Below are 22710 nucleotides of genomic sequence, written 5' to 3'. Positions count from 1 at the left end.
ACAGCCCATCAATCGGATTTTTAGGAATTGATGGAATAGGATAGGAGTCCTCAAGCAACTCTTCATTTTTTCTATTGTACTATAAGCAGCGATGAGAAAACGCTGGTAGCGTCTTTGATAGTCTTGCGATGCTTAGCATAACTGCTGATGCTGGGAATCCAAATTCAAGTTGGTTCGCACAACAGGTCATGAGGATACGTTTTCAGCCAACATTGTGAAAACTTCGATATCACGTAAGATGATGCGTATATTAATTGATCTGTGTTTTATAGCATTCAGGCAAGTTTTATGCATGGGATTATATGGTCGAAAATAAAAAATGATATAAATAAGTCAGCGCATACTATTGGTATAAAACTATATATGGATTAGAGCCCGTGAAGATACGGAATAAATAAATAGGGTAAATGGATTGATTGCTGCAGGAGTGATACGAACGGCTCATGCAGTAGATGTGGCAGGTTCTGGCACATAGGGCGGAGGCCCTCCGGCAGGCTGATACACTGGTATATCAGACAAAATATCGTCAAGAATTTGCTGTTGTTTCTCTAGGATATCGTCCTTTAAGGCCATAAGGATATCATCATAGTTCTTTATTCGCCGTTTCAGATCATTGACTTTTTTGGTCAGCGGTGCCAACAGGTTGATTTGTAATCCTTTTAGAGTTCCTCGGATTTGGGCTTCCCAAAGCTGCAGTTGAGCTAGACACGCAATGAATATCTCACTTCGGTAATAAAAAGAATCTTTTGCATTCCAACTCTCACCTCGACGCTTTTGATTGCGTTCACTTTGTTCATCCCAAAACGTGTCTTTTCGTAGCATCATGGAATCCAACACAACCTTTAAGCTATCAGCTTCGGGGTCCCCTTGGGTTTTCAATAAATGGACTGCAGACTCTACATGTCGTTTGGCACCTAGATCAAGGCATAAGTTAACTGATACATTCTCTGGTCCGTTTCAAACCACTTACTCTTCACGCTATCTCTATAGTCGTCTCTATTGCTGAACGTGTCCAAAAGGGTTGGTGCATCGATGCCAAAGGCTAGTGCTTTGCTTGCCTTTTCCAATGATTGGATGGCGCTCGATATGTCTCTTCTTTTCCTTTCAGCTTGATGGTGTTCGGGCTGACACTGCGTGGTATAAAAAAGCCTTATGAATTCCTTATTTCAGGGCCAGTCGATGCAAATTAGATAACTTACCCTCGATTTGGCCTGATTTTCCTGTTCAATCTTTGCTGTGAGTGCAGTCAGCTCGGGGTAATTTTCAACGTTAGTGGCTTCTTGGAAAATCTAAGCGGAACATTCCAAGGTTACGGGAGCAATTTACCGGTGATCTAGTATATGATGTCTTACATTTGCTATAAATCGATCCAGTTGCAAATGCTGATACTTGTAACGCTGATATTCTTGTTTAGCCGCCAGAGTCTGCAGTGCGAAATGAATAGGTGAGCAAGGTCCAGTTACACAAAGGTGGCCATTGAAAAAGAGAAGACGCAGAAACTGATGATTACCTGTTTACGTAAATTTTCTTCTTCTGCCTCCATGTTTTCCAGCTGAATAACAGCGTCTTGCTCCGCTTGAAACGCTTTTCGATATATTTCTCTTTGTTCGTCCAGTTTATGTGAGCGGAAGACGGGTTTGAATACGCTATTTTTCTGATTCTGGAATTTTAAGTACTCGCGTTTCCTATCGGCAGAAGTTAGAAGGCAGTATCTTGGGTACAACTGTTCGAATTGATTGCTTACGCTGCTGCCTTGAGTCGAGAGGTGACGTTTTCTTGATTACGAATAATTCCATTATGTTCTGCACATTGCACTTCAAGTTCTTCGAATACGGTTCTGGCATTTTTCTCGGACTCCAGGCAAGTCTTTAATTCTTTGTAAGTACTGTGCTGCAAACTAATCAATTCTTCCAAGGTGGCCATTGTGAAATAAAAAATAGTTTTCAGATATGCAAAAAAAAAGGACAAGGATGGAAGGAGCCACATCTGATTTGATCCTTTTATATAGTATTGTCTTGTGTAACATACTGATGAAGCCGAGAATAGTATGCTCAGCCTTTTCCGTTTTAGGAGATTAATTATCAAACCTTTTCGTTCAGGGACAAATCGATCCGTGGCGCACCAGCCTGTGTAATGTCCATGTAGCATTATTTCTGGTTCAGCAAAGCCAAGCATGATACAGCAACATTACTATTGATTGAACACAACCCCCAGCTTGGCAATCGGGATCTTCAGGAAATGATATTATTCGATGGAAGAAGAAAGACCTTGTGCATTGTAATATCATATCTACCTTGTTCTTCTTCTTTCCTATCTTACAAACAACAACGAGAAGACGCTGGTCGCATCCTTGATAACTTTGTAAATGCTTAGCATCGCTGTTGATGCTGGCAAATTCCCAATTCGAAAGTGGGTCCGCACAACAAGTGATCAGAAAAAGATCACCGTATGTCGCGCTATTATCGACAGCTTATGGTTGTGATCTGTACTGTATCATCTTGGATGGATGGCTTCATTAATAGATCTATCAGAGCTCATAAATGATCTTTTTTTGCTTCTCTTTCCTTCCATATCCCTCTTCGTTCGGATTCTTTCTCTCAATTGTTTTTTCCTTATACTGTACATATTTCCGCTACCTAGTTCAACACGTACTTATTCCTTCTTTTTTCTGGGTTTTTACCACTGTATATTGCAAGTTTATGCTTGAGGTATATGGTAAAGAGGAAAATAATAATATAAATACAGTCAGCGGACACTATTGGTATAAAACTATAGATTGGAGCGTAAAGATACGGCATAATGAAGGTAGATAGGGATTGATTGTTGTAGGTGTGATACAAATAAAAAGCGGCTCATGCAGCAGATGTGGTAGGTTCCCGTATATAGGGCGGAGGCGCTCCGGTAGGCTGATAGTCTGGTATATCAGACAAGATATTGTCAAGAATTTGCTGTTGTTTCTCTAGGATATCGTTTTTTAGGGTCATAATGATATGGTCATGATTCCTAATTTCCCGTTGAACATCATTGATTTTCTTGTTCAGCGGTGCCAACAGATTGATTTGCATTCCTTTTTGAGTTCCTTGGATCTGGGCTTCCCACAGTTTCAGTTGAACTAAACACGAATGAATATCTCGCTTCAATGATAAAAAGAATCCTTCGCATTCCAACTCCCACCTCGTCGCTTTTCATTGCGTTCACGCTGGTCGTCGAAAAAATAATTTTCATTTCGTAACACCATTGAATCCAACAAGCCCTTCAGCATATATGCTTCGGTCGCCCCTTGAGCTTTTAACAAATGGACCGCAAACTCCACATGGTGCTTGGCAGCTAGATCAAGGCATAAGATGACCGATACACTCCCTAAATTGTTTTAAACCACTTACCATTCAGGCTATGTTTATGGTCGCCTTTGCTGCTGAGAGTGTCCAAAAGGGTTGATGCGTTGATGCCCAAGGTTAGCGCTTTGCATGCCTTTCCCAGTGATTGGATGGCGCTCGATATTTCTCTTTTTTTCTTCTCAGCTTGATAGTTTTCGGTTTGACACTGCGTAATAAAAAACCACATAAATTCCTCATGTCAGAGCCAGTCAAACAAATGATATTATCTACCCTTGATTTCGCCTGATTTTCTTGTCCGATCTTTTCTGTAAGTGCAGATAGCTCGGGATAATTTTCAGCATTGTTAGCTTCTTTGAAAATCTAAGAGGAACATTTCAAGGTAGACGGTTATGAGACCAATTCAATAACTACGCCGTATGTCATGGCTTACATCTGTAATAAATTGATTCAGTTGCAAATGCTGACCCTTGTAACGTTGATATTCCTGTTGAGCCACCAGAATCTACAGTGCGTGCAATGGATATTTGAGAAACAACGTCCCGGTTACACCAATGTGGCCACTGAAAAAAAAGAAGATGCAGAAACTGGTCATTACCTGTTTACTTAAATTCTCTTTTTCTGCCTGCACATTTTCTAGATGGACAACGGCTTCTTTCTCGGCCTGAAACGCTTTTCGATGTTTTTCTCTTTGTTCTTCCACTTTCACTTTATGTGAGTGGAGCATGGACTTAAAGAGACCGGCATTCTCTAAATTTTGCAATTCCAAGTATTCACGTTTCCTATCGGCAAAGTTAGGTGGTGGTGCTTGGGGATAGTCTTTGATCCAGTCGCTTACGAGGCCTTTTTGAGTCGAAATACAAGGGTCTGTTGACTGTAGATAATATCACTGTGCTCGGTACATTTCGCTTCGAGTTTCTGTAACACGGTTTTAGCTTTATCCTCTGGCTCAAGACAAGCCTTTAGTTCTTTGTAAATGCTGTGCTTTAAACAAATGAGGTCTTCCACGGTGGCCATTGTGATATGAGAACTAGTTTTTCAAGTGAAAAAGCAAGGATGAATGGAGCCACATCTGATTTGATTTTTATTTATTTATTTATGGGCCGCCTTGTGTGACATGCTGAGCAATCAGGGAATAGTATGTTCAGCCTCTTCCTTTTCAGGATGTTTAGGGACCCAACCTAGCCGTGGCGCGCCAACCTGTGTAATTTTCATGTAGCATTATTTCTGGTTTAGAAAAGCCAAGCATGACACAGCAACGTTACATTCGCTTGAACACCACCCCCCAGCCCAGCAATCGGACTTTTAGGGAAATGTTGGGATTGTAATATCATAACTAACCTCGTTATCAACCAAGGATCTTGGTATAAACAACGATGAGAAAACGCTGCTAGCGTCCTTGATCATTTTGCGATACTTACCGTAGCTCCTGATGCTGGCAATACCGATTAAAAGTGCGTCCAGAATACGTTATAAGACAATATTGTGAAAACTTGACATATGTAAGATAATGCAATTAATTGATCTGTGTTTCATACCATTCAGGCAAGTTTTATGCAAGGGATGGTATGGTACAAAGAAAAATAAATGATATAAATACAGTCAGCGAACACTATCGGTATAAAACTATAGATTAACGGTCGTGAAGATACGGAATAATAAATAGGGTCAATGGACTGATTGCCGCAGGAGTGATACGAATAAGAACCGGCTCATGGAGCAGCTGCGGTAGGTTCATCCGTGTAGGCCGGAGGTGCGCCGGTAGGATCGTACACTGGCATATCTGACAGGATGTTGTCAAGAATTAGCTGCTTTTTGAGTGAAACATCGTCTTTCAAGGTCATAATAGTAGTCTCATGCTTCTTGATCTGCCATTGAAGAGAATCCACTTGCAGGGTCAGTGTAGGCAACAGACTGATTTGCATCTCTTGTATAATTCTTCGGATCTGGGATTCCCAGGACTTAATTTGTGCTAGAGACTAATAGTGAATACTTGGCCCGTAATCAGAAAGCTGCTAGTATTTTCACCCTTACCATGCTGATCTTCGAGAACCCCATCTTTTCGTAACACCATCGAATTTAATAAACTTTCCAGAGTAGAGCATTCGGTCACCCTTTGCTGTTGTAAGGAACGGACCGCACGCTTCACCTGATGTTTGGCTCCTAGAACAAAGGGTTCAAGGCTCGCAGGAATCAGTGTGATTGCATGGGTAGGACTATTGCTGAACCCGTCGAAGGGGCTTGGTGGGACGATGGCTGAAGTTAACGCTTTAATTGCTTTCTCCAGTGACTGGATGGCGCTTGATAAATCTCCTCTTTTGCTTTGAATTTGGAGGTGTTCGGCATGACACTGCATGGGATAAAAAAAAACGTAGGAATACTTATGTCAAGGCCAGTAGATGCAACTAATACAACCAATAAAGTTACCCTTGATTCGGCCTGATTTTCTTGTTCAAGCTTTTTTTCAAGTGCAGTCAGCTCGGGATAATTTTCAACATCGGTTGCTTCTTGGAAAATCTAAACGGAGCATTCCAAAATAACAGGTTTTAAGAGCAGTTCGATGGCTATCTAGAGTATGAGGGCTTACGTCTTTTATAAATCGATCCAGTTGCAAATGCTGATCCTTGTAACGCTGATATTCTTCTTTAGCCGCCAGAGTCTACAGTATACGGAATGAATGTTTGAGCAACAAGGTCCGGTTACTCAAAATCGGTCATGAAAAAAAAAAGCAGAAATTGCTCATGTACCTGTTTACGTATTTTTTCTTTTTCTGCCTGCATGATTTCTAACTTGACAACGGCATCTTGCTCGGCTTGAAATGCTCTCCGATATTTTTCTCTTTGTTCGTCCAGTTTAACGTTATGTGAGCTGAAGACAAACTTGAAGACGCCATTGTTCTGACTCTGCAATTGTAAGTACTCGCGTTTCCTATCGACAAAAGTTCGAAAGCGGTCTATTGGGCTCAATTTTGGATTGATTGCTTACGCTGCTGCCTTGAGTTGAGAGGTGACTTTTTGTTGATTACAGACAATTTCATTGTGTTCGGCACATTTCGCTTCAAGTTGTTGATATACGGTACCGGCTTTTTTCTCGGGTTCCAGACAAGTCTTTAGTTCTTTGTATGTGCTGTGCTGCAAGATAATCAATTCTTCCAGGGTTGCCATAATGAAAAAAAAGGGTCTCCGATGAAAGAAAAAGTGGAAAGAGTTACATTCAGTTGGATTTTCTTATAATGGTTGTCTTGTGTAAATTGCTGAGCATCAGCCTTTCCCTTTTCAGGAAATGAAGTGCCGAACTTCTCGAATGACTCATGTTCAAGAACAGATCGAGTCGTGGTTCTTCGACTTTGTAATTCTCATGGTGGCATCGGCCCATGGGTTCAGCAAGGGTCAAATATGAGATAGCACCATCGCAGCCGTTAATAAACAATTTGAGGGATGTAAAAAATTTCCATGGAACAAATGGTACAGCCCTCTAGCCCATCTCAGTAATTGATATTCCAGGAGAGCATGTGATTCTACTATCGGGAAGAGACCTTGGACATGAGAATACTGTATCTGAGCTTGTCATCAATGCTTATTTTCCGAATGTCGAGTGATGGGACGGAAATTAGCTACTAAACAACACTAGCATGCTTGATAATATGTGTATACATAACACGCAAGTTCTAATGAGTTACGCCGTATAAGCTACAACCTGGTACATACAATGACACCTAACAGTCCTCCTCGCCAGAGAAAAAAAAATTGCATGATAGATGTTCTCAGCATCTATCCATCCACCCTATACAAACCCAGAAAGAAATAACGCAAGGCAAAGAAGACGTTAATAGATTGATATTTACAGTTTCTTCATTGATTGATAAAAGTGTTTGAAATGATGAACGTATGCTGGTTATAATTCGTTTCCGACGGTCACCCAGTAATCTCTCAAGTTGTTTTTTCGTCCAAAAATTTCCAGATATTTGCCTAAACAGTTCTTTGTGAGCGATATGTTTCGTGCAGAGAATGGGGTTGTGTTTACTATACCATGGGGCACTAATTCTTCAATCAACTCATAGAGCTCTTCAGGCTTTTGACTTTGACCTCGTCTTTCCGAGAAGATAACATCGGATCCAACTGAGTGACGGCAATTGGGTGGATCCTCGCCCTGCAACAGGAATAGTCAACATCTCCATCTTTCACGTATCTGAAGCCAAAAACCAGTGTACCCACCTTTTTCCCTACTAAACATGTCTCTTTTGCGTGTTGCAAATAATAACCGTGACCTTTGGCCATGCGTCGATTGACTGTCTGCTTGACCCATGTAATATCATCGACATATCTGTTTTTGCTTGGGGTCAGTGGACGAGTATACAACAGAGAAAGCATTCGATGTTGTTGGACTCACGTGTATCCCCATTTCTCCATCAGTTCAAACGCTTTTGCATATTTGTTGTTAATGACCCAGATGAAAATAAAGCCATTCTTTTGCAGTTTCGGTATAGGAATCTCTTCGATGCAAATATCAGGGAGCTGCTGATAAGCAATCGCCACCTATTAAATTTAAAAGATGGTTAATGAAAAACACATCACAACAGCAGTCCACAAAGGTCACAACTTACACCACGAGTGGGTGCATGGGTAGCCAACTGCCACGGCGGATCAGCTACAATCACATCGAACTGAACTTCTTTTGCTAATGCCTATAAGCAACAAAAGAAAGTGAGTGCTGGCGTAAAGCAAGGATGAGTAGTGTGGAAGTGAATACATACATCCCAGTCAAACGTCATGACGTTGGCCTTAATAGGCACACACCATTCAGGCGCTTCAAATTCTTCCAGATCTAGATGGGTACCAATATATTGAGTATTTCCATCAACGCAAGAGTGTCATTGGTGCTTTTTACCTTGCTCGTCGACGTCTTCGTCTTTCTCTTGCTTGCCACACTTTTCCTCCAGCTGGGCAATTTCTGTAAGTAATGCGTCGATCTGGAGCTGTAATTCGATCTCGCGCTTCAGCAACTTTTTCAGTGTGACGTCCGATACAGTATTTTCGTCAATGCCATTGCGATCAATGACGGCTTCAGGCAAAGGCGACGGTGTATCTTCTCTGGACGACATTTTTTTTTCTCGCAGCTGGGTGTCCAAAAGACGAAGAAAGGCGAGCCATGCACGCGCCACAAAAATTTATCGAAACGCGAACGCGTATAATTGGATGTCCGATGAGAAAAATAAACTTGTCTAGATCGGACGTGTGCAGCACTTTTTTTAATATCCAACTCATGACAAAACCAAGCTGTAAGCCCAACACCAATATAATCGATCATGTCCACCAAAGATAGGCTTTTTAAACCCATAAAATGAAGCTCCTAATTCATGGTTCCCTGATGATAGCCGCATCCAATACATATCTGTCATCAATGATAAGATCGAAGTTTGAAAACGTCATTGATTAGTTTAAAAAGGTTATTTTTGAATTACAATTAATATCTAACAAACTGACTGACGCTGCTTTTATAGTATCAAGATCGCCTTGCAAAAGAAATACTTGGCTGGATTTGGCCGATCTATGTGATGATAAATGCAATTTGGGTGATTAACGTATCAACAGTCCCAAGAAAAAAAGGTCACCTTCAATTTATAATGCAGATCTGGGCAAAATATAATATTGAATCATTAGTCACTGCCTGTTCATCGATGATTTTCAAGGATTAGCCTATACTGAACGATGGTCGGCTCTGAAAAATCTCTGAGACTGGAAATGTGTGGTGCTGATTTGACCGAAAGAGTGGGTTAGTGGATGAACGAAACGTTCCATAGCCGGGGCATTCGCTACGACAGATGTATGACTTGCGCTTTCATCAACCGGTATGCATGACCAAAGAACAGGTGCACTGTCCCTTTTTCCTCTTATGTGCGGGTTGAAATATCATCAGAACATAACCGTGCGTCAAAACAGACCACAGTCTCGCAGTGCTCCAAACTGCAAGCTTTTTTGTTTTGGGAGAAGGGAGGTTGGGGGGGGCCGCAAGCCGCTCGGGTTTCATTTTCGTAAAATCTAAACTTTTTTTCTTTAGCATACGGCTGGCTTTTTTTTTTTCTTTCTATTTTCCCATTCTCCCAAGACTTTTGTGTAAATCTGACAACAAGAATAGGCAGGCGGTAGAATTGAACATGCTTCCTCTCTTTCTTTTTTATTATTGCGGCTGGCTGGGGATGCTCAGGAACGTGGTTGACAGATTGCCTGATTGGTGGGCGGGCTTGCAATGGATGTTGCGACCGGGCCAATCATTTGCAGAACATGCCGCACGCGGTGAATGCCTCCTGCTGCTGAAGCGGTCGCGGAATCAAAAAGGATGAGAGTGGTGGATATCCGATCATGACATTGGGTGGAGCAGGACGAGAGATGCTTTCTTTTTAGATTGTAAAGAAGGGAAAAAATGGAAGGAAAATCCAAAAAGTCCGATGGGAGCAATAACAAACAGTGTGAAATAGATGCTGCTGGTGTGCGCATGCTTCGGCTTGACTGGACGACTGGGGCGGTTCTCCTTTGGAAAGGAAAGCTCCTCACTTCTATTTTAATTTCTCCCTTTATTCCCTTTTTATTTTTCTGTCGCTTCTTTTTTTTTATTTATTTTTTGTTCTCTCTTTCTTCCATTTCTCTGGTGGATATATTTCTTTTCTTTTCTTTAAACAAATCTTTATCGCAACGTCGGTACTGGTTGCGTTGTATGCGTGAACGAGCTTCTGCATCGATCATTTGTTCTTTGTTAGTCCCGATCCGTTGGATGAAAAATTGTCTAGCCTCTCTGATTTAACACAACATATACGACTTGGAATTGTCCTGTGCATTCTTTTTTTGATCCTTGTCTATTTATTACCCTATTCCCCATTTCCTGAACGAGCCAATCAGTCCATGGATCGTCAACAAATTTTGGATATCGCCGAATTTCCCGTTCAACGGTTGCTGAAAATCGTGGTGAATTTGCTCGATTCTATTATTGCCACCAACGATCGTTTACCAAGTACGCGTATCACCCACTTCCACTCACGATCGGTTCCAAATATAAGCTTACACGATTACCTGACTCGCATTCTGAAATTCGCTCCATTCACCAACGAAGTGTTGCTGTCATTGCTGGTTTACTTTGACCGCATCGCTAAATTGGAAAACAACACTTTCGCTGTCAACTCTCTTAATATTCATCGTCTTCTCATTACAAGGTATTGCGTCGATTCCGTCAGGTTTTCATTGTTTTTTTTTTTGGGTTGTTTTTTATTTGGATTTTTTTTTTTTAACGGATGCATGGTTTTTTTTTTTTTTTTGAACCCCTATTGTACTCATTTTGGATCTTGTTTTTGGCCATTTACAGTATTACCGTGGCATCGAAATTCACGTCTGACGTATTTTATCCCAATTCTCGCTATGCCAAGGTAAACAAAGCAAAGCAAAAAGGTTGGATCGTTTTTTGCGGTTCCACTCATGTTTTAGTTGATTTTTCTTAGGTGGGCGGCATCTCACTCGGTGAATTGAACCAATTGGAATTGGAGTTTTTATTTTTGTGCAACTTTGAGTTGCATGTTCGTTTAGAAGATTTGCAAGCCTATGGCAATCAATTGTTAACGCACGCCATGTCACAACAACCATCATTGCTTACCTCTGATATTCCGATCCCTACTCAATCCGTAGCCCCGGTTCGATCATTCTCTTCCGAAGGCAACCCCGCTCGATCAAGTCAGCATCAAATCCATCCCCTCACGCCACCTTATGATCCTCCCACTTGCACAAATGATACCCAGCCTTTGATCCGACCAACTTGCAAAAAGTTCCGACGAATCCGATCCCATCCATATGCACGACATAAGCCATTAGGCGTACTGCTTTCGCCGAAAGAATGAAAATCCATATCCGCGGAAGCGTACTTTTTTCTTTTCTCGTCTCTTTTCTTCCATCCTTGTACCATAGTTTTCTGTATAGAACATCTGCTTGATGTTACTCGTTTTATCACCCTATTTCAATTGGCATATTTCGATAAACAGAACGAACCGCGTGGCCTGGTCTGTAGCACGTGGTTTCGGTCTTCTTCCATTACGATTTTTTTTTTTTAATTTCGATTGCCTGAGCTCAGGGCATGGGATCCGGATCGAACGGTAGCATATTTGATTTTGTACACTTGATCAACCGAGGGATCCTTGTAGTTGCAAGGTATGACCCACGCCAACAAACTATGTCTTGTGCCCGAAATGCGTATGATTTTTTTTTCTTTGCTGTCACCCACCAACGACAGAATTCATTGTGTGGTATGTTGTCAAAATATCTTTTCTTTCACCAAATAATAATATGATGAAAAAGGCATATGTGCCTTTCCAGGGATTTTTATTATTTTTATTAAGAACATCTGTGATGGACTGGATTTATCTGGAAGCCGACATTTGCGCTTCATATGCATTTAGATTGCCTGTTAAGCTTATGCACTAAAGTCAGGTACTGTATCCGTGCGAGTCGAGATCTCACAGCAAAGCATCATTCATATATCGATCTTATCAAATGCACGAGGGCTCATGATCGACATCTTATAAATTTATGGCATGGTTGTTCAAATGCTTCGAATAGTATTTTTCGATGGCATTCCCATATACAGTATGTTTATGAATTTGAGATTCAGGCATGGTTCAAAGTAGGGGCATATTACGTGTTTTTCTGTTTGCTTTTTTACTCAATGGGAGGTTGTAGACAAAACATAGGAATTGCGCAACAACAATGACAAAGTAGTGCGTGCATATTTGGGATGCATGTTGAAACTGATTCTTCGTTGTAATCAGAAATATGCGTGGTTTTTTCAAAGTACGAAAGTTCGACCAAAAAATTGTTGTCCCTATAGGATTTTTTCTTGCACTCCTTTCTTCCAATCCCTTCATACGAAGGCCATAGCTTTCCCTTTTATAATACCTGAGACTGTACAGCGTTTTTTTTTACCATGGTTTTCTTTTCAGATATCGTTTCACGTCTAAAGCTCCATCGCAAAACGAAATCTGAGCATGGTCACGAACGCACCATGGCTCCTTCACAAACGGAATCGGCTCATCAGAATGGAGTGTACAAAAATACCACAGAAAAAGCCTCTCCATCTCCCTCCACCGATTCACGATCGTCGACTACTCCTTCTTCACCGCCACCCGTACCTCAGACCGCGCCTGTGGTCGATGTTGACAAGTTGGAATTTTCAGCATCTCGGCACTTGGCTCGAGAATTGGATCAAGATAGTCAGTGGACCTCGCCTGAACTGGACAAACTGACATTCCCAGCTTTTGAATTTCTGCTACAACCTGCGCCTGCTCCAACGACAGATCATACCAATACCATGCCTCGAAAATCATCCTACTTACGCAAACGACTCTCTGTGTACAAGACCAAATCCGCCCTTCTCAAACGTTCCCGTTCCACACCGAATTTCGCGGCTTCTTAAAATGGGCTTTACTCGACTCGAACATCATCTGACGATGATTTATAGCATATTCCTATATTCCCCTTATTGCATGCATATATCTTTTATTTTATTTTTTTACCGTTATCTATTTTATATACATATCTCTACATAGCGCTAAACACGATGTCAATCCCAACATAAATAGAGCAGTCGACCATCTCAGCCAAACAATTGTTCTTTATAAAACAAAAGGGCCAAACCGTTGATCCTCCTGCTCCTCTGTGTCCAGTTATACCAGCCCTCTAAATTCATAAGCTCAATAAACATCGTATACTTGGCTGTCTTGTTCTCAATGCATGCGTGCAAAAAAAAAGAAAAAAAAATTGGCGCTTGTTGCCTGTCCGAGATCCCATCCAACCCTCATTAAGAAACTCCGCCAGTGACTTTGGTCTTTGTATCAGCATTTTTTGGGTCTCCTTCTGTTAAATACTCATTGACGTTTTCTCCTAATCTTCCTTTTGTATTCGCTTACAGTATGGCTTCACCACAACCGTTAGCGCTTCTGCGTGATTACACTTGTCAAAATAAGCCCATTACATTACTTGATGAAAACGAAAAGCCTGTCGCGTCGGTTGCTGACGCAGCGATAATGGCGTTCGATAACCATCGGTTTCCTCGACAGACCGCTACGCATCTGAAAAAAAGCGCCAGTAGCCACGACACATATACCTTGGACACACTTTTATTTCTTATCCAGAATGCCACAGTGGACAACAGTGCGTATTTCAAAGAATGCCGAGCTCACAAAATGGAGCATGTCTCCATTGTCGACAAAAAGAAAATCTTGGATTACCTGACCGGCAAAATCGACACCTTACCGAACTTGGAGGAAGCGGGCACACCTGGTAGGAAGCTGATCATGAGCCTGACCTTTTGAACAGAACAAACGGAACAATGTTACTCATCGATCTGCATAGAAAAACGAGCCAGAGACGAAGCCGCGGTGACGACGGCGAGCAAAAAGGCCAAAGTGGCACCTTTGAAAGCACACGACGATCTGGTGAAGGAAGTCTTGGGACGAGAACGGGAATTGGTCACTCGATCTTCTATTTTACGAGGCACCAAGAACTTTGAGAATGCTGCTATTCTTGTGTCCAAACTTGTATTAAACAAAGATATCGCCCCCCGTTCAAGTACCATGGGGAAACCCGGAGGTAGAATCGCTCGTTTTATCTTTGTTACGGATTACAGTAAAATCTCACGCCGACGCTTCTTTATAGCAGCACCGTTGTCTTCTCAACGGCCAACGATGCCTTCGCGATCAACATCTTCATCGCACAACAAAGCACACAAACTGTCCAAACAAGGTAAAGAAACCCTATTGATGGAGGGTCTCATCTGAATGATCTGCTAATATACCCGCTCTTTGCCGCAGATAAAATCCCATTAATCATTGTCCCGGCCGCAGTGACCGCAAAATTCACGTTATATAATATCAAGCAATTCCTGGAAAATCAACAGTAAGTACCACTTGTAGTTTCCTCTTCCTCATTTGAAATAATAAATGGCGAATCAGGTTCGTGGACGCAACCCAGATGCGAGAGGAAGGATTAAAGAAACCAGATCGGGTCACCATTGAACGTCGAAAGCCCAATGGACAAATCGTGCCTTACCACGTGGTGGATTCTGTTGCAGGGTTCAAACCAACGGATTGGTAGGTTGCAAGGAAAACAACTACAAAAAAAAGGCACATTGTGACTAAAATCAATTCCAATGACGGATTATTCTTGTATTGCAGGGACCGTGTGTGCTGCGTGTTTGTAGCTGGTCAACAATGGCAGTTCAAAGGCTGGAAATGGGAAAAACCGGTCGATTTGTTTAGCAACGTAAAAGGCTTTTATCCCAAATGGAGTTCGGACGAGACAAACAGCACCGTATCAAAGTGGGCCGTCACTGAACTCAAGGTAAAAAAGAAAGACAGCGACGGCGATGAATATGTGGTGGTTTTTTTTTTTATCGATATTCAATCCGTTTTATGCGCTTTTAGATTCATCGTCACAAGCGACATATGGATAAAGCGGTCGTATCACAATTTTGGGACGATCTCGACTCCTACATAGCCACGCATAAACCCTACCTCAATTTCTAAAAAAAAAAAAACGATAGAGTATATAACACGTTTTTGGGGGGATTTACAAATGAGCCATGTATTTTCAGATGAATAGGATGCAGCGTCATGATACATATAAAAGGAAATGATATTCTATTTTTGCGCCCGTTCTCCGGAACCGTAGAATTTACGAATGGCGCCTCGGTATTCGTAAGGCAGCAATGCCGGTTCTCGCAAAGCGAAAGCGTCTTCAGCTTTGACTGCGTTGGGTAACCATATGCGGAACCGGGCGTAATTGAATTCTCCCGCCACCGCCATCCAGCCAACACTGGCAAACGCAAAATCCGCCGTAGCATGCGATCGATGTAAACCTTGCACTCGTAGCAAATGTTCCATGGGACGAAGCGAGTCGAGGATCAAAGACGAGCCTGATTCGTTGGCCACCTTTCCATCGGTACTAGAATCGGCGCTAGGTAAAGGGAGTTTGGCTGTGCTGGTAATGTGGGGAGGAAGATGTGTAAATAATGTCAGTAGAACAGGAGCACTGGATTCCACGAGATCCACTCGTATCAGAGGCTTCAACAAAATCGATTTTCCTGTGTTCCCGCATTTAGTATCCTGTTGTTTAGTTTTCAGCGCCAATGCTTGCATTCTATGTAAAAACAACACATACCGGGCTCCAGACGGAAGGTGATGGGTTTCAATTCCCCACCAGACAAAAGCTTCTTCTGCTCTTTAAAGGGTAACAGGTGAAGGAGCTGGTTATCATTAATCAACCCTGGTGTGTCGATCAGAAATCGTTCGCGTGCCAAGAATCGTCGTTTCTTCCATGCTTCATCTTGGTCATCTTCATGCTGAGATGAAGATGCTAGGCCGAGAGCATGCAGAGGAATCTTGATGGTTCCGATGGTGGTTCCCGGTGCCGCCGAGCTCGTGATTTTGTATTGCGATCGCAATTTTGCTTTCGACTTCTTTTCGCTAGCCGCCGGCGACTGCGACATCATGTAGTTGATGAGCGCTGATTTGCCCACGTTGGTGCATCCAATCATGTAAACGTCGTCGGTCGGCAGTCGTTCGATGAAAAGCCGTTTCATGAGTCCTGATACACCCCAACCTTTCTTTGCACTGACCAAGGACACGTGCACGATCTGGCGAGTGGACACCCCTTGCTGCTTGACGTATTGAACGATCCAGTCACGTATCCGCTGTTCATGGCGCCGGGCGCGGGCTGGTAACATGTCCACTTTATTCGCGACGAGGAAAACGCGAGCAGTAGGATTTTGCCGCAGCAGATTCGGCAAAGGTCCCAAAGAGGAAGGCATGTCGGCAATGTCGAAAAGAGCGATCAACAAAGGGTTTCGTTTGGTGGTGAGGAAGTTTAGTGAGCCATATTGAAGTGTTTTGCGCAAAAAGGCAGGCGATGTCTCGGTCGTCATTTGATGATGGTGCCGCAGCGTATAGCAGCGATGACAGATCCGGGGTTCTTTGACCTGTTCATTCTCCTCCAATTGTGATTTGGTTTCCACAGGCACACCATCGGCATCGGGATCGTCTCCCAACATGGCACGTATTTCAGGGTCAAGTTTGAGCATGGTTGAAAAGAACTCTTCATCGCTCATGGACTTGTTACTTTGTTTCTTTTTCTTCACAACCTCGGCCTTGGGCTCAGCTAAAAAGCCTGGCTTGCTGGGATCTTGCTCCTGAAATGGAGCGCCACAGCCTGGACATTCCCCTACGATAGGCTGACTGCCCAGAGTTACGGTACTGTGTTCAGTTGTGTACGATCGGCGATGGCTAGGCGATCGTAACGGCGAGGATCGTGGCTCCGCGACGTGGAGGGTCGAGTTGACAGGTGACCATCGGGAGGCCAACGACGGCGTTGCTCGCCATATAAGTCGAGAAATGCTAGCGTTGGATAACCGGGATGCACGCAATAACGATCGATGCATAGGGAGGAACAACCGATCTTTTACTGCTTTGCCGTTGGGACGAAACGAGGAAAATCTTCAGCATGTTGGAAGCAGTCAGTGAAATGTGACAGTCAATGAGCTGCCTATTTTGGAAATTTCAAGCAATTTTTTGCTTTGTTCAGTCCAAGCAGAGAAATTTTCAATCCAAGTATTTTTGACAGCCCCACTATGATGGACCATACTCGTCGCTCCCAGTTACAAATGGATCAAGATCTGTTGGCCGCCGCCGCTGCCGCCGCCGAAGCCTATACACCACCAAGTAACATGCAACCGGAATTACCAGTCTCAACTTTATCTGGTCACTTCACCAACTCGTCAACACCATCGACAGATCAGAATACTCCAGTGATGACCGTGAGACAAGTAAGTTGATCACGACCCTTTGTCACAGCGCTCTCTACTTATACTGACTTACAGAAGACTGTGGAAGTGACCACGGTAACGGCCAAAGCTGATTCGGCTGCTGAAGCTAATTTGGATGCGGCACTTGCTTCGGCCGAGAAAGCGGCCGGTTACGAAAGCAGCGATATTGATATGTCCTCTTCAGACGAGAACAGTAGCGAAAGTGAGTCAGAGGGCGACAAGAACGACGACATTGCTAGGTAACTTGAAACTGCAAAGTGATCACTTAGGAAAAATAAAGACTTATGTAAACGTAGATCGGAAGCTGCCGTGGACCAAGACGACTTGGATGACGACGACATCGAAGAGAGCTTCAAGGGGGAAACACTTCGCACCGAGCATGAAATCACTGATATTCCTATTGAACGCCCTGTATTCGAAATTACGCCTTCTACCGTGACGGAGTATGTGGGAGATATCCATCAGATCATCGACAATGTGATTGTGGTGCAAAGTCGCCCTACTTCTCGCGCTGTTCTCGATATGGGTAGTCTGTTTTTGTACGATAACAAGGAAATTATGGGCGAAGTAAGTCTCATTATTTCAGGATGGCGGGGAAATGCAGATGGATGGACTCATGGTTTCTGGTATAGGTCTTTGAAACGTTTGGCCCTGTGGATCGACCTTTTTATTCGGTTCGATTTAATACACCTGAAGAAATGGATGCCGAGTTTTCCAAAACTGGCAATCGAGTGCTGTATGTCCCTTCGTACCACGGCACCAAATGGGTCGAAACCGAGAAATTGAAGCAAATCAAGGGAACCGATGCCAGTAATCGATATGATGAAGAAATCTCGGAGAGTGTAAGTGAACACACTATAGGCTTTTTTTGTGGGTCAGAGTTCTTACTGGATGCCATTATGACCTTTAGGAAATGGAATTCTCGGATGATGAAAAGGAACAGATGTACAAACGCCGAAAGAGACAACTGAAAAAGGGGTAAGATATTTTGATTCACGACGTATCTTTCGAACAAGCTGCTAACATCGGGATGACCAGCGTGAGCAAACGACCGCGTAATGCTCCGGCGTCAGCAAAGAAGAGGGTAATACCCGCCGGTAACGACTTTGATTCTGAACTGTCTGCTTATGAAAGCAGTCTTCCTGGGCGTTCCATTCAAAGCTACGCAGACATCTATGGAGCAGATGTATCAACAGCGCCAGCACCGGCACCGGCACCGGCACCAGTTCCAGCTCCAGCTCCAGCAGCGCCTGTCGTTTCAAGATTTGTCGATACTACTCCGGCGTCCGTATACCAAGCGTCCCCAGCGCCACAGAACATATCTTATAGAAGTCCATCGGACATTGTGTCTGCACTTTTCGGTTCTGCCGACACGACCGTGCTTGTCAATGCAAATCAATCAGCTCAGCCATCACGACCGCAACCAGAAACAGTCCCATCACAATCAACCCCACAAACAGAACCTGCGCAGCCGCAGCAGCCGCAGCAGCAAACCAAATCTTGGTCACAGTCCGCATTTCAGAAAATTCGGTCCTTATTTGCAGCACCACCTCCGCCATCTTCTGACGATTAAAGTAACACGTGCAGTATTGAGCAACGGATTTTTCCATCGCATCTTTGTTTGAAAAAAAATAATAATAGTATACAATAAATATGGAATAGCTGGATGCAGCAAAAAAAAAATGGCAGGAAGAATGTCGATGATATAAGGGGAAAAAACGGGAATCAAAGTATGAGAGGGAGGTTGCTAATAGGAACACAGAGAAAAGAAGAGAGAAACGGTGCAGATGTGATATGTGCAGATATGACTAAAGGGGAAAGGGAAATTTAGGAATCGAGCCAGTTCATGTAATCATTTTCTTGTCTTTTTTTTTTTTTTTTGTCTAAACAAAAGTGGACCGTCTAGGCTGTTGCTTTTTCCGTGAATGAAGGGCTCCATTGACGGGTGGGACCATGGGATCACTGCTACGTTTTTCCATGCTGTAGTATCGGGGAATAGAAGATGTGACAGATGTGGATCGTGGTAAAGAACTAGTCTCATTGAAGGAAGATCGTATTGCTGGTGTTTGCACCCTTGATGTCACATTGTCCTTCACAGAATCCTCATCTTTCGATACGGTAGTGGCAATGTCCTGTGGTAACTTGTGCTGTTTGTCGTTCGACTCTTCTGACGCAGAATCGTCATGTTCCTCTTCACTTTCAGGATCGGTCAAGCTCTCTACGAATAGCGTTCAACATATTGCCATGACATCATTTACACATAGTTGACATTTACCCATATTTTCATAGTGAGAGAGCACTCTGCCCTGGCCTTTGTATTCGAAAGCCACGGCGGCCTGCGCTTGCTCGATCATTTGTTCGGTGAGTCGACATAGACGGCGAAAGTCCTCATCATTTTCCCATTCATCTTCCGAAATTTCCGACTATAGCAAATAAAAGCACGCTGTCAATATCTAAACGACATTGGTGAAAAAAAAAAGATCTCCTGGAGAAAATGTCTACCTGCTGCGTGCCAGGATCGAAATGGGGCAATTCAACCGACACGCCTTGATTGCTGAGGGAAGACGTAAACAAGAAAAGTGAGAATAGGTCTTTCCGCTCAATTAATTAAAGAATAAAGGTCGCTGTACTTACAGTGCTGCTTGTTTTTTGAGCATGGCGACTTCTTTGGCTTGCTTGCGCACCGTCGCTTCGAGCATTGCATTAACAGCAAGTAAGGATTGGTTAGAAATTTCCAAGTCAGCAATCTACACAAGAAATTTTTTTTTTTAAAATTTCAGTACCAAGATCAAGCGTCTTGCAAAAAGACGCCCGGAAGAAGCTTTCCAGCTCAAAAACCAACCTTGCGATTGATGCGCGCTTCATCCACAATAGGTTCTTCTTCTTCATCCTCGTCTTCATCCTCCTCCTTGGATTCTTCATCGTTCGATAATGAAGGTTTGACGTCGCTCATGTCATTTTCATCGTCCGTATCGGAATCGAGCAGGTGGATGTTCTGGTTATCATGAGGATCATGTTGGTTCGAGCCATCTGACACCACAAATTTCTCCGGTTCATGATATGTAATGATAGATCGGGTATCATGGGAACCTTTTCTGGATAAATGCACGGGGTTTTGCGAGGAGACGGTAGGAGTCGATGCAGCAGGAGCATTGATCGGTCCCAACACGGCTCGATGTGGTGTCACAGAATAAGGAAGGGGTCGAAGATGGGATGAAGCGGAGGTTGAAGGTATGGTCGGTGTAGCCGAGTGAGAAGCGACGGTGTTGGTAGGATGAGGGTGGGTCATTTGCGTGTTATGAGTGCTGTGAATGTTGTGGGTGCTGTGAATGTTATGAATGCTGTTGGTGTGAGCTAACGCCGGCGCTGTGTATACTTTGGGCAAACTGGGCGTATTTCGTTTGGCCGGCTTGTAGATTTCAATATGGGGACGATCTTTGGCCAGGCTCGGAGGCGATGGCGGTGCGGTGGTAAAACGGCCGGAGAAACTGGGATGATCAGAAACCGTGGATGACGGTCGTGATGGCGGATGATAGATATTGAGAGCTGGTTTGGAATCGAGAACACTGATCTTGGCAGAAGTGGCGACTCTAGGTTTTCTGGAAGTATTGGGTATAGGTTGTTGCGCCGGGGCGGAAACTGAACTCTCAAACGAGTGAACAGATGGGGTCCGCTTAGTCGTCATGAAGCTGTGATTGGGCCGAATAATATTGACCGCCTTTGGTTGGGACGAATCTTTGGCCATGGCGTTGGGGGGTTTGGAAAAAAGCAGAGTGTTTTTTTGGAAAGGCGCCAAGGTGGAAGGCCTTCAAAGGACACAAGTCACACCAGGCCCTTCAAAAACCGCCCCCAGCCGGCTTTAAAAAAACACATGGTGGCATCATCTCACTTGGAAAATGGAGGAAAAAAAAATATTTTTATGAGGAATATGAGGATGTAATGTTGAAAATGCTATTATTTACATGAGAGATTCGCTGGCTACGAGTGTCAATTCTTCTAGAATTTTAAGAATCTGCGCCTTGGAGGAACGAGGAATAAGCTAGGACAAAGACCATAATCCCATCGAATCAGTCGATCCTATGCAGAGGGATTTTCAACTTGCAATGCTTTTTTCTTTTAATTTACCTTTAATTTTCCGTCCGTTGATAGATAAGCTACAGGCGTGCCTATACGAGTGAGAACCAAACTCGATATGTTTAATCGAGTATTGCGAAAGACGTAGTGATGAATTGCTTGCATGGTCGTCATTCGATTGGCGCGTATTCTGCAATTTTAGGAGATGGCATTTCAATTTCGTGCTTTCACAATCCAGTCGATCGATCTTTCTTGTACTTATTTTTCGTGTTCAACTTACATTCCAACGATTTTCATCAATTCCTCCTTACGAATACTAACAGAAATAGCAGTTATTTCTTCCAGATTAGGAACACTGTAGGTCAACTCCAACGATTGATAGTTATACGGTCGAGAGGGTATTGTTGCTTCAGAGAAATATTAACTGATCTGACACGTTTCCCATTGGAAGGGTTTTTTCATCTTTGTTACCTTCCACAAGGTCTGCTGTTTCCAGAGAATCATACAATCCGTGCGTCCATGCTTCCACCAGGGTTTCAAACGTTTTATTCGAGATATGCAGCGGTCCCAGGTAACTGTCAAAGCACTTGCATAACCAAGTTCCCACGAACTCCCCGACACCGTGAGTGGTTTTCATCAACACGAGCGGATAACAAGCGAATTCATCTAATACAGTACATTAATTGGACGAACAATGATATCCAAAATACATAAAAACTGTACCTGGCAGTTGGGCTTTCCCTGGTGTGATCGCGGGAAACATGAGCACGTTGTGTGTATTTGGCGTAGGTTTTCCTTTTAGTTGGATGGTAATCGAAATATCGAGCGGCTTCCATTGCGGTCTCACTAACGTGGCCAGAGAAAAACACGAGTTAGTTATCTGCTTTTCTGCCCAAAATGGGGGTCCTTGATCAGGAAGTGAGTCGTTGACCCACCTAATGGCCATTCCGGGATTGTCATGGTTTGTATTTCGACTTTGGTTAATTCGCCTCGAACTTGCGAACGGCCAAATGCTTGCGCGGGGGGATCGGGTTCGTCACTATTGTGCAAATTCATGTGGATAGCGAGATAGCGACGCAAACTCGCTTCCGTCCGCCGCCGTCTCCGAGGATCGAAACCACCGAATCCAAACAATGGGGAACATCGATACAGTTTATAGGTTTTGTTGACAAGGTACGCTGAGAAAAACAAAAAGTTAGAAAACAAAGATAGAAGATAATATATTCAGCAGTAAACGCACGTAAAGAACCGGCGTCCAGGGCCTCAATCGACGCCATTGCCAAAAAGAAAACTCGCGAAGCCAAAATACATCAAATTCGGCGCGACAAAATAAAAAAGGGAAAAAAAGACAGCAAGACAAGCGTCACACTCAAAAATCATGCATCTCGAAAGAAAAATTAAAAAAAGCCTACAACTGTTGTTCATCTTGTTTCTCTTTTCCCTCCTTTTC

The 22710-nt window shown here is 43.3% G+C and overlaps 12 protein-coding genes across 12 annotated transcripts; 5 read left to right on the top strand and 7 right to left on the bottom strand.

Annotated features, from left to right (window-relative positions):
* Positions 1–130: 130 nt before the first annotated feature.
* Positions 131–1685, bottom strand: BYT42DRAFT_558921 (uncharacterized protein). The gene is made up of 6 exons (XM_051567052.1): positions 1511–1685; positions 1353–1424; positions 1200–1289; positions 971–1130; positions 765–914; positions 131–701 (listed from the first exon to the last, which is right to left on the bottom strand). Exons 1-6 carry the CDS (start codon positions 1541–1543, stop codon positions 442–444), a joined length of 765 nt encoding a protein of 254 aa, XP_051425909.1. The 5' UTR covers positions 1544–1685; the 3' UTR covers positions 131–441.
* Positions 1686–3296: 1611 nt separating this feature from the next.
* Positions 3297–4387, bottom strand: BYT42DRAFT_221768 (uncharacterized protein). The gene is made up of 5 exons (XM_051562590.1): positions 4174–4387; positions 3934–4117; positions 3769–3840; positions 3609–3698; positions 3297–3543 (listed from the first exon to the last, which is right to left on the bottom strand). The coding sequence occupies exons 1-5, from the start codon at positions 4350–4352 to the stop codon at positions 3361–3363; spliced, it is 708 nt and encodes a 235-aa protein (XP_051425908.1). The 5' UTR covers positions 4353–4387; the 3' UTR covers positions 3297–3360.
* Positions 4388–5047: 660 nt separating this feature from the next.
* Positions 5048–6499, bottom strand: BYT42DRAFT_543461 (uncharacterized protein; the record flags this gene model as incomplete). The annotated part of the gene is made up of 6 exons (XM_051565695.1): positions 5048–5307; positions 5370–5625; positions 5763–5852; positions 5923–5994; positions 6083–6263; positions 6321–6499. 6 exons carry the CDS (start codon positions 6497–6499, stop codon positions 5048–5050), a joined length of 1038 nt encoding a protein of 345 aa, XP_051425907.1.
* A 730-nt stretch (positions 6500–7229) lies between these two features.
* BYT42DRAFT_611172 (MT-A70-domain-containing protein) lies at positions 7230–8436 on the bottom strand (the record flags this gene model as incomplete). The annotated part of the gene is made up of 7 exons (XM_051571469.1): positions 7230–7303; positions 7364–7484; positions 7550–7658; positions 7725–7870; positions 7939–8019; positions 8089–8159; positions 8223–8436. 7 exons carry the CDS (start codon positions 8434–8436, stop codon positions 7230–7232), a joined length of 816 nt encoding a protein of 271 aa, XP_051425906.1.
* Positions 8437–10030: 1594 nt separating this feature from the next.
* On the top strand, positions 10031–10951 carry BYT42DRAFT_221651 (cyclin-domain-containing protein). Its single transcript, XM_051562589.1, has 2 exons — positions 10031–10539; positions 10689–10951. The coding sequence occupies exons 1-2, from the start codon at positions 10232–10234 to the stop codon at positions 10819–10821; spliced, it is 441 nt and encodes a 146-aa protein (XP_051425905.1). The 5' UTR covers positions 10031–10231; the 3' UTR covers positions 10822–10951.
* On the top strand, positions 10727–11686 carry BYT42DRAFT_558908 (uncharacterized protein). The gene is made up of 2 exons (XM_051567051.1): positions 10727–10749; positions 10808–11686. Exon 2 carries the CDS (start codon positions 10948–10950, stop codon positions 11212–11214), a length of 267 nt encoding a protein of 88 aa, XP_051425904.1. The 5' UTR covers positions 10727–10749; positions 10808–10947; the 3' UTR covers positions 11215–11686.
* Positions 11687–12164: 478 nt separating this feature from the next.
* BYT42DRAFT_558906 (uncharacterized protein) lies at positions 12165–13108 on the top strand. The gene has a single exon (XM_051567050.1). The coding sequence runs from the start codon at positions 12294–12296 to the stop codon at positions 12780–12782; it is 489 nt and encodes a 162-aa protein (XP_051425903.1). The 5' UTR covers positions 12165–12293; the 3' UTR covers positions 12783–13108.
* Positions 13104–15002, top strand: BYT42DRAFT_558904 (RNA pol II accessory factor, Cdc73 family-domain-containing protein). The gene is made up of 7 exons (XM_051567049.1): positions 13104–13648; positions 13721–13957; positions 14024–14110; positions 14179–14263; positions 14320–14457; positions 14542–14707; positions 14791–15002. Exons 1-7 carry the CDS (start codon positions 13279–13281, stop codon positions 14890–14892), a joined length of 1185 nt encoding a protein of 394 aa, XP_051425902.1. The 5' UTR covers positions 13104–13278; the 3' UTR covers positions 14893–15002.
* BYT42DRAFT_558901 (uncharacterized protein) lies at positions 15003–16943 on the bottom strand. Its single transcript, XM_051567048.1, has one exon. It carries the CDS (start codon positions 16800–16802, stop codon positions 15486–15488), a length of 1317 nt encoding a protein of 438 aa, XP_051425901.1. The 5' UTR covers positions 16803–16943; the 3' UTR covers positions 15003–15485.
* An 81-nt stretch (positions 16944–17024) lies between these two features.
* BYT42DRAFT_543455 (Gar1/Naf1 RNA binding region-domain-containing protein) lies at positions 17025–18759 on the top strand (the record flags this gene model as incomplete). Its single annotated transcript, XM_051565694.1, has 6 exons — positions 17025–17186; positions 17241–17425; positions 17483–17753; positions 17819–18028; positions 18097–18164; positions 18225–18759. The coding sequence occupies 6 exons, from the start codon at positions 17025–17027 to the stop codon at positions 18757–18759; spliced, it is 1431 nt and encodes a 476-aa protein (XP_051425900.1).
* A 552-nt stretch (positions 18760–19311) lies between these two features.
* On the bottom strand, positions 19312–21004 carry BYT42DRAFT_221442 (uncharacterized protein). The gene is made up of 5 exons (XM_051562588.1): positions 20029–21004; positions 19821–19933; positions 19689–19740; positions 19462–19609; positions 19312–19400 (listed from the first exon to the last, which is right to left on the bottom strand). Exons 1-5 carry the CDS (start codon positions 20929–20931, stop codon positions 19396–19398), a joined length of 1221 nt encoding a protein of 406 aa, XP_051425899.1. The 5' UTR covers positions 20932–21004; the 3' UTR covers positions 19312–19395.
* Positions 21005–21083: 79 nt separating this feature from the next.
* Positions 21084–22630, bottom strand: BYT42DRAFT_221349 (uncharacterized protein). The gene is made up of 6 exons (XM_051562587.1): positions 22501–22630; positions 22196–22438; positions 21984–22106; positions 21732–21926; positions 21541–21667; positions 21084–21450 (listed from the first exon to the last, which is right to left on the bottom strand). Exons 1-6 carry the CDS (start codon positions 22535–22537, stop codon positions 21303–21305), a joined length of 873 nt encoding a protein of 290 aa, XP_051425898.1. The 5' UTR covers positions 22538–22630; the 3' UTR covers positions 21084–21302.
* Positions 22631–22710: the final 80 nt, after the last annotated feature.

The sequence above is a fragment of the Radiomyces spectabilis genome (assembly GCF_025331425.1).
Source record: "Radiomyces spectabilis strain NRRL 2753 chromosome Unknown BYT42scaffold_3, whole genome shotgun sequence".
Lineage (NCBI taxonomy): Eukaryota > Fungi > Mucoromycota > Mucoromycetes > Mucorales > Radiomycetaceae > Radiomyces > Radiomyces spectabilis.
Note: the sequence above shows the minus strand (reverse complement) of the source record. Positions and strands in the feature narration are given on the sequence as shown.

Coding starts and splice junctions, on each gene's coding strand:
- BYT42DRAFT_558921 (XM_051567052.1), bottom strand. CDS start 1,543: ATGGAGGCAGAAGAAGAAAATTTACGTAAACAG. Junction 1,290..1,352: donor TGGATCGATTTATAGCAAAT/GTAAGACATCAT, acceptor TGTTCCGCTTAG/ATTTTCCAAGAAGCCACTAA. Junction 1,131..1,199: donor AAAATCAGGCCAAATCGAGG/GTAAGTTATCTA, acceptor TATACCACGCAG/TGTCAGCCCGAACACCATCA.
- BYT42DRAFT_221768 (XM_051562590.1), bottom strand. CDS start 4,352: ATGGCCACCGTGGAAGACCTCATTTGTTTAAAGCACAGCATTTACAAA. Junction 3,841..3,933: donor AAGAGAATTTAAGTAAACAG/GTAATGACCAGT, acceptor CACGCACTGTAG/ATTCTGGTGGCTCAACAGGA. Junction 3,544..3,608: donor AAAATCAGGCGAAATCAAGG/GTAGATAATATC, acceptor TTTATTACGCAG/TGTCAAACCGAAAACTATCA.
- BYT42DRAFT_221651 (XM_051562589.1), top strand. CDS start 10,232: ATGGATCGTCAACAAATTTTGGATATCGCCGAATTTCCCGTTCAACGG. Junction 10,540..10,688: donor CATCGTCTTCTCATTACAAG/GTATTGCGTCGA, acceptor GGCCATTTACAG/TATTACCGTGGCATCGAAAT.
- BYT42DRAFT_558908 (XM_051567051.1), top strand. CDS start 10,948: ATGTCACAACAACCATCATTGCTTACCTCTGATATTCCGATCCCTACT.
- BYT42DRAFT_558906 (XM_051567050.1), top strand. CDS start 12,294: ATGGTTTTCTTTTCAGATATCGTTTCACGTCTAAAGCTCCATCGCAAA.
- BYT42DRAFT_558904 (XM_051567049.1), top strand. CDS start 13,279: ATGGCTTCACCACAACCGTTAGCGCTTCTGCGTGATTACACTTGTCAA. Junction 13,958..14,023: donor TACCATGGGGAAACCCGGAG/GTAGAATCGCTC, acceptor GCTTCTTTATAG/CAGCACCGTTGTCTTCTCAA. Junction 14,111..14,178: donor ACACAAACTGTCCAAACAAG/GTAAAGAAACCC, acceptor TCTTTGCCGCAG/ATAAAATCCCATTAATCATT.
- BYT42DRAFT_558901 (XM_051567048.1), bottom strand. CDS start 16,802: ATGCATCGATCGTTATTGCGTGCATCCCGGTTATCCAACGCTAGCATT.
- BYT42DRAFT_221442 (XM_051562588.1), bottom strand. CDS start 20,931: ATGGCCAAAGATTCGTCCCAACCAAAGGCGGTCAATATTATTCGGCCC. Junction 19,741..19,820: donor CTCAAAAAACAAGCAGCACT/GTAAGTACAGCG, acceptor GTCTTCCCTCAG/CAATCAAGGCGTGTCGGTTG. Junction 19,610..19,688: donor TCGATCCTGGCACGCAGCAG/GTAGACATTTTC, acceptor TATTTGCTATAG/TCGGAAATTTCGGAAGATGA.
- BYT42DRAFT_221349 (XM_051562587.1), bottom strand. CDS start 22,537: ATGGCGTCGATTGAGGCCCTGGACGCCGGTTCTTTAC. Junction 22,107..22,195: donor AATCCCGGAATGGCCATTAG/GTGGGTCAACGA, acceptor TGGCCACGTTAG/TGAGACCGCAATGGAAGCCG. Junction 21,927..21,983: donor AGGGAAAGCCCAACTGCCAG/GTACAGTTTTTA, acceptor GTACTGTATTAG/ATGAATTCGCTTGTTATCCG.